The sequence below is a fragment of the Patagioenas fasciata genome, chromosome 1 (assembly GCF_037038585.1).
Source record: "Patagioenas fasciata isolate bPatFas1 chromosome 1, bPatFas1.hap1, whole genome shotgun sequence".
In the NCBI taxonomy this organism is placed as follows: Eukaryota; Metazoa; Chordata; class Aves; order Columbiformes; family Columbidae; genus Patagioenas; species Patagioenas fasciata.
The window spans coordinates 110,641,912-110,654,119 of NC_092520.1; the positions used below are offsets into that span (position 1 = coordinate 110,641,912).

General features: G+C 41.2%; 1 protein-coding gene across 4 annotated transcripts in view; it reads right to left on the reverse strand.

The window, feature by feature from the left end:
• Positions 1-6,945: 6,945 nt before the first annotated feature.
• GLRA2 (glycine receptor alpha 2) overlaps positions 6,946-12,208 on the reverse strand; it is a 127,316-nt gene continuing 122,053 nt past the window's right edge. For all 4 annotated transcript variants that reach the window (XM_071812830.1, XM_071812831.1, XM_071812829.1 and 1 more), the window contains one exon: positions 6,946-8,516. In XM_071812830.1, the coding sequence (XP_071668931.1) occupies positions 8,238-8,516 (279 nt within the window). In that variant the 3' untranslated portion in view covers positions 6,946-8,237. The remainder of the gene's footprint in view (positions 8,517-12,208) is intronic.

Here is a 12,208-nt window from a genome sequence, read left to right on the forward strand (position 1 = left end):
CAATTTAAGCTTTTCAGTTTGCAAAAACCATTAATTTCCAGTGAAATTGTCTCTGCTGTTATAGCAGCAAATATGCAAATTTCCTTTTTGCTAAAATATCCCCCCTTATTTCCTTAGTGTCAAGAGTCCTGCCAACTGATACTAATACAGAAAGCTACAGCTAGAATAGCAATGCAGCTGTTCAAAATGAAGGGAAGCTCCCCACATGTTAGGAATGAGCCTTACCTTTTGAGACTTGGTGATGCCTGGAACAAGTCAGCAAATGTCTGGGAATTAGTTCCTTTAAAAATAGCATAGCTCACATTTAAGATGTCTAATGTAAAATGTGGCTGTGGGTATTAATGGGGTACTTCTTTCCTGCAAATTAAAAACTGAGCTAATGTTAATAAATCAAAGGCAACATTAAAATTCTCGTTAGCCTCTACCAGTGTCCCTTTGAAAAGGCCTCTGAAGGACTATTATACACACAGATTCTGATGAGAGGAAATTTTGATTGCAATTCCAGATGATGTTTAGCAAATTCTTAATTTTTCGCTCGCTTACCGCATTTGCAACACCAGAAGGGTAAGTGAGGAAACCTCTCATTACGGTAATTCAAGGAAACAGTCACTGAGCTCCAAAGTCACAACCAAATGTGCCATAACAGCAGACGGCTGAGATGCAGGCTGAGATCTTGCCCATATTGAAGCTTTCACCATCCACTTGTAATGGCCCAGATTACATCCAAGGTCAGCATAAAAGTTTCTCTTTGTATTTGAGATAAGAAAAAAATCAATAAAAGGGTGCTTTTTTTTTTCTTTGCTCTTTTCATGGGTTAGCAGAAGATTCTGATATTCTTCCAAGCAGAGAACATGCTTTCATGGCCCTATTACAATTAATGTAATACACATGGAAGAGGAACCAAATTTTTCTGCAGCAGGCAGCTCTTTCAGCTCTTATTTTTTAAGCTAATGGGTCAGTAGCAGCCCTTCTCTTCACCTTTCCTCTGAAGAGCATCTTCAGCAACTCCTGTTAGGAGCTGCACTGATGATGTCCCACATCTCTCCCAGAGGACAGAGCTCATTAACTTATTACAGGAAAAATGCGCTCACTCTCCTTTTCTAAAGGTTAATTAGCTCATCATAGACTGTGCTGTTCTTGCTGTTCTCCCCAAAAAGCAGCCATGCACATCTCTTCACACTCCAAGCAATGGCTAAGGGGACATCTTTAATCACACAGTGGCATGCTTCTTCATTTCCAGACTCTCCTGCCTCTCCATAACATCTCTGCCTGACAATGCAGAGAGAGGAGGAGGTAGTGTGTCCAGTGTGAAATAAATGACTAATGCTCTCATTTTCTCACTGGAAATCCCTCCTAAAGACTCTCTCCAGTTCCATATGTAATATTATGATTTCTTCCTGTTTAGAGCACATGCCTTATTGAGTTTTTTTGCAGTAGGGTCTTCATTTTTATTAATAGGATTGAACCCAGGAGATGAGACCGAAGATATTCTGTAAATACGTATTTTAGACTTGACTCTTTGAAAAGAGTTCTCCTCCTTCATGTTAATCTGATCTGGGGTGAACTGTACTCTTGGCCCCAACATTGCCTTTTTCTGTGGCCATTACTGAGCCACTTCCCATCCCTGGGGGTTCCTTTTCCTCATTCCCCTTGACTGGCCCTGCTCAGTGGCCCTGTGCTGGGAACAATAGGCATCTGGGTCATGAAAAACAGGCAATTCCCAGGCTGCTGGGGGGACACATCCTCACACAAGTGTCTTTAGTACTGCTATGGATACCAATAATACATAGGGTTTACTTTATACTACTTGTATTGGCATAACTATTTTCTCTTTTTGGAGTAAAGGGAAAACAAGGAAGATGTTTTTTGAGTGCTGCAGTATTTCTCAAATTATTTATGCAGCCACAGCTGCAACACAATTGAACATCTTGGGGGTGGGATAGGCTGAATGTACCAGTAAAGAGGTCTCTGAGTAGTGCTGGAGCCAAGTTCAGCACACACAACACAGTCATCTTCAGGATGCTCTGCAAGCCTAATATGTGAGCCCAAGAGGGCCTTCTGGAGAGTGCCACTGCTCTGGGCACTCAGGGGACCAGAAGAGCCATCCTTGCACATATGGACCCTCTCTCACACCAAGCACTTGTGGTACATTGTCTCTTCTCAGCTCTTATCTCCCTGCTTGGGAGCCATGGGGTGCTGTGTAATAACCCTCAAAGCTGGTTTTCAAAGGCACATCTGGATTGTAGTGCTCTGGGGACCTCATTCAGCAGGCAAAGAGGACTTGGAGCTGAGAGAAGCAAATTCTCCAGGACCCCGGGGGATAAAGATGTGATTTCTAGGCATGCCCAGCCATAAGCCTGATCCTACTGCTTTGATATCAAGGGTGACACGCTGGATCACCTTAAGGAAAATGGATTCATGCCAGAGCAAAGGGAAGGTGGAAATATATGAATTCTTCAACCCACCTGTGTAAATGTATTTTCACTAAGCGCTTCTAAGTAATATATTCCCCCTGTGCACACTCAGAGATCTTGTCATTTTTCTAGGGCAGTGGAAAGAGGAGCAATGCATCCCGCTGCCATCTCCGTGGTGTGCCACATGCCATCCGCCAGCCCCAGCAATAGCAACCCTGTCTGCTGAAAGTCAGATTGAGGTCTTAAGCTGAAAAAGCTAGTTTTGAATCAGTTATAGAGCTGTTCAAATGACTAGAGAGCATTTTATATAATTTGTCCCAGTAAAATTATGGTTTTTAGCACAAGTGAAATGCTGTCAGGATCCCCAGAATTCATCGCCTTTTTATTAATATTGCCTCATAGGGTTTCTCTGTAGCAAATATATTAATTTAGCATGTTTGTTTCATGGGAACTTAAAGAACTAAGTGCATGCATTTCAGAAAGTCTGTTTTCCTAATTATTATCTGAGATGCTTATTTTATCTCAAGTTTCTATTCCTCCTTAGAGGATATTGAAGAGAGCTAATCCACTCTGAATATTTTCCCTCCCAGATTATTTCTGCTACTTAGCATAGGAAACTTATCCTTCATTAGGGACTGATCTAGAAGCTATTGAATTCAATGAAACACTTTTTTTTTTTCCTTATGATTTCAGTGAGCACTGCATTGGAATGAGAAACAAATTGATTAGATGAGTTTGTCTGGAACTGGTGAAACTGCTCTTGTTCTGCAGCTTAGCCTTAAATGTGGTGACATTTCACATTTTCCATGCAAAAGTAGGAAAGGATCTTCAAATGGCATAAATATCTCCTTTTTCTCTTCCTGTCAAACCAGACAAGATTTATTTTTAAAGTAAAATCTGTAAGAAGCATTTATGGAGAAAGTATGACTTTGCTCAGATTATTCTCCCAGGCAGGAGTTCCTCTAGGCAGCCTTGGTTTTGGTTTTCTGGTTTTCCAAAACATTGTAAGACATGAACTTCTAACTCAAATATCTTCAGAATAAATTACTTTGAAAGTCTGGTAGAAACTTATTTTTCATGGACATTATATTATAGATAATGAAAATGAATAGTTTCATTAAAATTATTTTCATACTACTTTGTGTAATGCAAATTTCATGCTACAGCTTTTGTTTCTTTGTTCCTTGTGATGTTCTAATTTTAAAGGAATAAAGATTAGAAAACCATGCATATAATCTTTTTGCCTACGTATCAAGTGTATTTATTTCTGCATTTAGAAATAGATTTCTAAATATAGAAATGACAGTATTGTACTGGGTAAGATCTTTTAAATAAGTTTGTGAAATGTGACTTCCAGGTGATTCAGATGCCCATTACTGAGCCCAAGACATCCGTTCAACCCAGTGAGAGCCCTTTCCAGGAAATGCCCATGCCTGCTATCTCGAAGATAAATTCTAGATTCCCCCACAATGTTTTCAATAACTTTTGCTATGTGAGGCTGTAAGTTTTGGCTGGTCCCTCATCTTTGGTCAGCAGCTCCTGTGCTACCAATGTCAGTGATAAACTTGCAGAAAGATGAAGGGCTGCAGCAGTTCAGTCTGCAGCAGAAGAACATTATTTTTCAACAGCTCTTTCCTGTTGCCTTCAGCATCTCGTGTTAGGGAAGGAGGAAAGCAGGGTGAAAAAGTCTCAGTGCCTATGGATGAATGGGTTTGGCCCTTACTCCTCACCTCTGTAGGATAAGAAAAGATCTGACCCCAGAGGCATCATGTATCTTGGAGTTATCCCCCAGCAGATATGAATTGCCAGCATCTCATAACAGAGACTCCAAAAGCCTCTATTGCTACACCACCTGTGACCTATGATTCAGTACATCACAAGTGATGGCTCTGCAGCTTGAAAAAATGTAGAGAAAAAAGAAAGAGGAAAGAGGAACAAAAGGAGATCTTTCATCTCATATTGCACTTTTTTTTTCACTTTCCTCCTTTTGCAATAGGAGCATCTGTTTTATCGATTAGGCTTTATCATATCGCATAGCAGCACCTATCTGGTGAGAGATGGTTAAGCTTTGTCCTCAAGTACTGAACCACTTAGGTCCAGTCTGTAACAACAGAAGGCCAACAAGCTGACCAAGAGTTGAATCCTTTAAAGACATGCTTAAAGCTTTTTAAGCTTTCTTGATATGTTAGAAGTCATTATGATTGTTTTGTAGTTAAATGCAAGTAGTTTTAATGCCCTAGGGATTCATTTTATCTTACTGGCTAAAATTGTAACCTGCAGGTTTTCCAATATGCCTGGAAGCTCTTCAGAATTAATGCCAGGTCTCTTTCCTTCTATTCGTGCGTGTCTCCTGCTTCATGAAGGCTATTTGTCTGGGACTTATTTTCTAAGCCTTGAAATAAAACTGCTCCACTATTTAATTCTGCTACTTCTCTGAGTAAGAGGTTGCCCGTATTTGAGGCTTGTTTCTCTGATAACACCTACAGAGTATTTTTTCGGGAAAATTATGTCCTCTGCCAAGTCCTGCTACCCTTGTTTTTTGACTTTTTATCTGCAGGCAGTTTCTCAGCCAGTGTACATTCTGCTGGTACCAGCCATGTTCTCTGAGGAAAGGTTCTTTGATACCCATCTGGTATCAAATCATCTCTGTGTGAGACGGTTCATAGCCACTGACCAAGGATGCCAAGAACTCTTCTGTATCATGTGGTCATTCTTAATTCACACACTTGATGGGCCTTGTCCTTTTGCGTCCATCATTTATGTCCAAAGTTTGGTCAGATAATTACAAGATTCACAACTAATTGTCATGTAGATGCAAATTCTGTCTGTCTTCAAAAAGAGAGAGACCTGTAACGATTTTCTGCGCAGATTATTCCCATGACTGGGCCTAGAGTTTATATACAAGGCAACAGCAGAGCAAACTTACATGCTTTCAGCAAACAGCAAATCTGATCACCAGAGTATCTTTCAGCAGCTCTTTAGTCAATGCTAATAGCCAAGCACTGCAAAGCGTGCATCCCTCAAAAAGGGATGTACAAACATCCATGAGCTGAGAAAAGTTTTGCATTCCTTTTACAGTGGTCTGCACTCACATGGGAGAGCTTTGAGAAATAGGTTCTGACACTCATCAGCAACATATTTGTGCTCTGAGGATTAACATTAAGCCTGGAATTACACCTTCGTTTAAAACAGAGTTTCTGGAATGAAGGGCTGGTAAAAGTGAGATCTGAACGTTTGTGTATCAATGAAGGCTTCTAACTTCCCATGCAAACACATCTTACAGCTGCATATCCTCATCCTGCAGAAACTCATGGGGCTAGGATTGCACTGAGGTTATCCTCAACTACATTATCCATCAATCAAATACTGTTCCACTGTAAAAAGGAATGAAAGCAAATTTTACACAATAAAAATTACAATATTATGATAGCCAAATCTGAGTCAAAAGCTTATTTTGAAAAGCAAAATAGTTTAGATAGTTGCTTTGAGTTATCACTTTAACTTCTGGTTTCACTTTCTGGGGTTCTCATTTGCATCTGGATCCCCAGTCTCAAAAAGACGAAGATGACTGTTGCCACTTCTGTTACAGGTGTAAGTGATAGGACAGTCTACAGAGCCGAGGAGGGTATGGGGAAACAAAATGCACAGCTGGCTTTTTACCAGTAATTTACAGATATCCCCAGTCCTGAGAGAGGAATAAAACCTGGTAGTTACAGGCAGCCACATGAGGAGGAATGGGGACATGCACAGACACACACACACACGCACACAGACACACAGACGCACACAGACACACACACACAGACACACAAACACAGACTCGCCCAGACTGTGGTACCTGTATCCACAACATTTCAGCAAAAGCTGGTCCAGGAGTCAAAGAGGAGAGGGGGAAAAGCTGCAGCTACAGTGTGTCTCTGTACCACACACCACTAGGGGAGAGGGAAAAAGATGTCTATGCTGTGCAGCTACAGGGTGTATCTTTTGGGTTCTCAAGGGAAGGGCAGTGAACTGAATGTAGTTTGATTTGTTTTAAGCTATCGGTCTTTGTGATGTCCACATGAGGCAACTGATGTAGGCCAAGTCAGCATGTCCTTCAGCTCACCAAAGCGGAGAAGCTGTGAGAAAGTGAGGAGAAAGTTTAGGATACCCCCAAACTTGGCACATCATGTGTAAAGGTGAGGTTGTCGTGCATGGATGCCGTGAGCAGGGAGCAGCATCCCTCTTCCCCCAGGCCTGGCTCTGGGCTGGCCAGGGCCATGCAGCCAGTGGAATCCATCGGGGTTTGGTTCAGCCCAGATGGGTTTTTGGAGCATGCCATATCCCAGCCACATTGCTGACACAGTCCTTGACATAGTCCCAGGGGCGGCAACACCCCCTTGGCTGCAGAACCGACAGCAAAATTTCACATGCTAGGCCAGGTCAGCAGAAGGTTGTTTTCCATGCTCTTTCTGCTGACAGAGTGGCAGAAAAGCTAGGCTCTGGTGCAAACAGCTCTGCTGCTGCAAATGAAGGAAAGAGTGAAGAAATATTAGTACCACATTTAGCTTTATTGAAATTGAACAAATACCTTTTTTTTTTTTTTAATAAACCCTTTTACAGCAAGTGTAAAACTTTAATGTTTGATTCTTCTTATGTTACAGGTTGTCTTCTTCTGTGTAAGCAAAAATACCATCTTTTTTTTTTTTTTTTTTTTTCCTTTTTAAATTTTCTACTTTAAAACATGTAACAGGGATTTGAATAACGCAGATCCGGCACCAAAAGGTAACAGGTTCTGAAAATCACAGTACAGTTTCAAAATTCTTAGGTTACTTAATGATATTTAAAATGATAGCCACTTTGAGTAAAGATATAAATTAGAGGTCTGTAAACAAGTTGTGTTTACCTATAGAGCTATTGATTGCAGCTACAATGAGAGCAGTAATAGAAACTCAATGCTAAACCGAGCTACACCTTTGAGGAAAGAAGTTCTTACTAAGTAGTGTGATACAGGGTAGCACAATAGGTAAAATACAGTTTGGCACCTCAAGTTGCATGTAAAATCAGCAGAAATAAAATGAAGTAAGTGCACTGTCTTCCAACAAAAATAAACCGGGCAGTTTCACTGGTTTTGGAGTGTCAGCTATCAAATAAACAACACAACACACAAGTTCAACTCCAAAATTACAATTCTAGTAAAGCAAGATAATATTAAAATGCACATCCACAAGGATATAGTAAAGTATAAACCCTTTTTCTTTCTCTTTTTTTCTTTCTTTTTTTTTCTTTTTTTTTTTTTAATTTTTTTTTTTCCTCTCCCCTGTCAGTAGAAATAATTTACAACCCACAAAAGGACTCCTTGGTGAAACCACTAACTACAGACATGGTCATGGAATGTAGCTCAGTAGACTTGTTTCAAATAGAAAGGCAACATTATCCTGAAAAAGTTTGGTCCTCTTATAACTCACTGTACTGTAGCCACCACAGTCTCTTGGTAGATGTTTTAGGAGAATTGCGGGGTTTTTTATTCTCTTTTGTTTTGAAATATAATATCTTGGTGATAAAGTTGGATACAATTTGGCCCCATTTACAGATATTTGATTGATGCTGAATCCGGAAAAAACACACTGAGAGTACACGGGGGAAACCCTCATTGACTGATCTTACAGCATATTTTTTCATGCAATCATTTTTCTTTCTATTTTTCTTGTCCTTTTTGTTCATTTTTACTTCTGTGTCCTTGGAGGGGGAAAGAAACCCTTAGTCCAATTGACAGAAAGACCTTTCACTGTTTATTTACATGTGGATCACTTTGGCTAAGAAGTCCTGGTGAATCAGAGTTGCCTATTTCTTGTGAATGTCCTCATGCCGTATAATTTTGTATGTGATCCAGTAAAAGATGTTGAAAATGAGGAAGGCAAGTGGAAATGCAGCACGGGATATTGTATCAATCCTTTTTGCACGGTCAACAAACTTCTTTTTGATGGAATCTGAATCCTTTGGTGGTGCTGGAGGTGGATTGGGTGCAGTAGCCTTGACCGCTGAGCCATCTTTGACTTGCAGACAGTGACCCATGCCATAGCCACTGAAATTGAATCGACTGTCACGAGCAACTTCATCTTCCTGGGGGATAAAGAAGACCAATAAGTCATACAATCACCCGTCTCTCAAGCACCTCATATACTTCTGTAGTTAAGGTGCATTCCCTCCAAAGCACCTAAAGCAAATTAGCTGTTCAAGCTATGATACAAAGTCCAGGTTTCAAAGGCAAGCAAGCAATTAAAAACTACATAAAAATGCATGGAAATTAGGTGATTGCCAGGGTTTATGAATCAGAGCTCTAATTTCTCGAGCTATAACTAACTCAGTTGCCCTGTGCAGCAGCCTGTATCCCAACTCCATAGGGAAAAGATCTGACTCCACAGGTTTCTCCTTGGGCTTGCTGTGGGGAGGAAACATTGTCATGTTGGTAGCAGAGAGTCTGCTCTAGCTAGTGTGAACTGAAAGACCCAGAGATCCAGGGGTCCAAGTTCATGACAATGTGTAGCCATGGCTCAATATAACTGCAGCCTTGCACCTCCAAAGCAGATCTACAAAACAAGGATAGATCACGGTCCCCCCTTGCTCACAGGAGCACTTTGACAATCAATGTGTCAAAGCGCACTGGACACTTGGATTTAGTGGTAACTGTGAGTTAGATGCAATAGCACAAGCTAATACAAACCATCTTGCAGAAATCCATTCTCTCTCTTGTCTGAGTGGGTAAAACTTGCTCTTGTAGAGGCAAGTAACTTTACCATCATGATAACTATGTGATGAAAGGTTTGTGACTGTGCTGGTAAGTTCTCACTGCCATTTCCCCTGTCTGATAGCACAATAATGCACAAGTTAACAGTTACTGGCAGCCCTCCATGAAGAATTCAAAATCAACAAACAAGAAGCTCTATTCTTTTTCGTTTCAGCAGGGATCAATTGTAGGTCCAGCAGCTTGTCCTAGTTAAAGATCTTCTTGGCTGACAAGTACTTCATTGTTGACTTAAAATCAGCTCTTATTGGGCTCCAAAGAAGCTCACTCACAGGGGACATTCCATCATATCTCACCCACAGCCTTCTGATCTTAACAGAGAATCAGAGGCTGCATGAAAAAACACCACAGCAGCAAGGTATTGAGTAAAGTATACATTTGCTGAACTTGGGGGCTGGAATGGAGGATAATTTACACCTATTCAGGATGTAAATCAGTGCTCCTTCACAGAAACACCTCTTTCAATAACTGCATTTTTCCCTCTCCCCTGCTGCAGCATTGGAATTGAATATATCACCAAACTTGCTCTCCTTACCTTGGAGCTGACATGCAAACATGAATAACCAGTAGTGAGATCCAAGGCTGCTAAATGAGAAACAGTCACTCTGGCTATGTATGACATTGAATGCTTATGGAAGGAGGATAGCCAATGAACAGCGCATTGGAGCATTTGTCAGTTCAGCTTGAGAACTATTCTGCAATGTACCTGTGAGAACATGGATAATTGCAATATTGCAGGTCTGTTTGAGCTCTTTTCTGGGGTTTATATCCCTTTCATTTCAAAAGCTCACCATCATTAAGAAAAAGCAGCACAATCCTCTCCTTTTTCAATTTTATTTATGTACAGTTTTCAGTTCCTTTGTGGACACTCTGAAATTCGGCTTGTCCTAGTGATTATAAATATGTAAAGTATTTTAAAGACGAACCCACTGAGACCGAAGTTTTGGATAGTCTTACAGGCAAAGCTTCTCTTGCATGACTGAACACCACAAAGTCCCCCAATAGTAAAAGAAGCTGCCTTCCTTGCAGCACTTGCCTTTTTACTGAGTCTGAAGGATGAAATGCATGCCCAGGACACGAGAGGTGATTAAAAAGAGTAACAGATTTTCAGCAGCTGTGTTGCCATATGTACTTCATTCATTTTTTAAAAATTTAATTTCTGTTACTCATGAGGGGTTTATGGGAGGAAATAAAATGTACTGAGCTCAGTGCAGGACTTGGAGAGTCCCGACTTCCACTGTGCCCTGCTAGGTCGCAGCTTTGTCTTGTGGGGCTGAGTGATGCATCTTCTATGCCACAGCCCCACTTTTGAGCTTACATTGTTGTCACTCAAGTGGGAAGCCATCTGACGTTAGGGACAGGAATAGTTAAATAACATTCTTTCAGGTCTTCAACAGCCGACCTTCAGCTGTAAGAAGCCACCTGTTTCCCAAGGGGATTTTTAGCCTTTCTTTTCCCCCACAAACAGTTGACTGTGCCACGTCTTTCTCACAAAACTCAGAGGGAAGTGTGCCCAGTTTACATGCTATTTTTTTATGTGGGTCTGCAGTAGATGCTGATTTACACTGGATACAAGAAGTACAGCATTCACCTGAGGTATGAGGAGCACATGCTCAGTTTCCATTTCTGCTCATGCAGATCTGAATCTCCTTCTCCTGGACAAATCTCTGGGTCAGTTTGTTACAAGTTCTCAAATGGGGACCTGTTTGCTGGTTGCAAAACAGCGTGTGTCTATGTAGCTTTTTTTTTTGAACTTTATCAGAAAAACTTTTTTTCAAAGAGTAAATAATGAATTAAGAGAACATCATTGTGTTTCTACCCTGCCACTTGTTTCTACATTTCATATTACACTCTTACAATAACTTAGCACTAGAGACACCTAAGCTGCAGCTGCTGCGATCATCTAAGTGCCACTGCGTGCAAGCAAAGCCACAGTCCTTATAGCCCCACCTGTAGCCCTGGAGGTGCTCCATAACCACCACGTGATTTTCAGCAGGAGATGAACGGGCTTTGTATTAGTAGTCTGGCACCTGCCTCTCCTCTGAGCACTGCCAGCATCTGCAGTCTCATAGGCAAGGCCTGACTCTACCAGAACTCTCCAACCTGACCAGGCAACACCTGAAAGACCTCAGAGTGGTGAAGTCTTTGCCTTTTCTGATTAATTTGGCCAGTAGTGTTGAAAATTAACAATGAAACACAGCAGAGATCAAGACCCACATGCTTATGTTAGGAGGATGCTATTCCCACAAGACAGCAGAGTCAGGCAAGTGTCCTATTGGCCTCCTGAGCCCTTAAGCCAGTTTCACCCAAAATGAAACAGTGGGAACAGAAAGACTTCCTTCCTGATGCTGAAGGAAACGGAACAGGAAGGTCAGCCCAAGCATTGGAACTTCATTGTCCATACCGCTTGTGTTTTAGCTAACTCTGGCAAGGACCATGCCAACAAACTTTCTCCCAGATGAACCTGCTGCACTGGGGACCAACACTGCACACTGCTGTCAAGAGTCATGTAGTGGTAACTGTCCTCAGAAACAGTAAAATCTCCAATGTGCCTAACTTTAGCCATACAGACGTAGTTAGAAAAAAAGTCTCTAAAACACCATAATCTTATGTCAAAGCTGTGATTTGACATTTCAGTTTATGTTCAGACATTCTGTTACACATGAAGGATTTTGGAGAACAGCCACAGAGAAAGAAAACCAAATTTGTATCCTTTAACAAAGACAACCTTTTTTTTTCATGTTTCAAAATATGAGATGAAGAACTGACCTCAAGTGCCTTCCCTTAGCATAATGGAGATGTCTTTTCTTAACTTAGTGTGTTGGTGAACTACTGGGCAACCTACCTAGGGTGCCTCCTGGTGGGGCTGCAGAGTGCCTCTTCATTCCCAAGGTCATATTCAGTTCGTACCACCTAACATATACTACCCTGTAGATTCATCCAAAGACAGTCTTCTACCTGTGCTGTTCACCAGCTTATTCATTGGTAAAACAGTCCAAATTACTTTGCA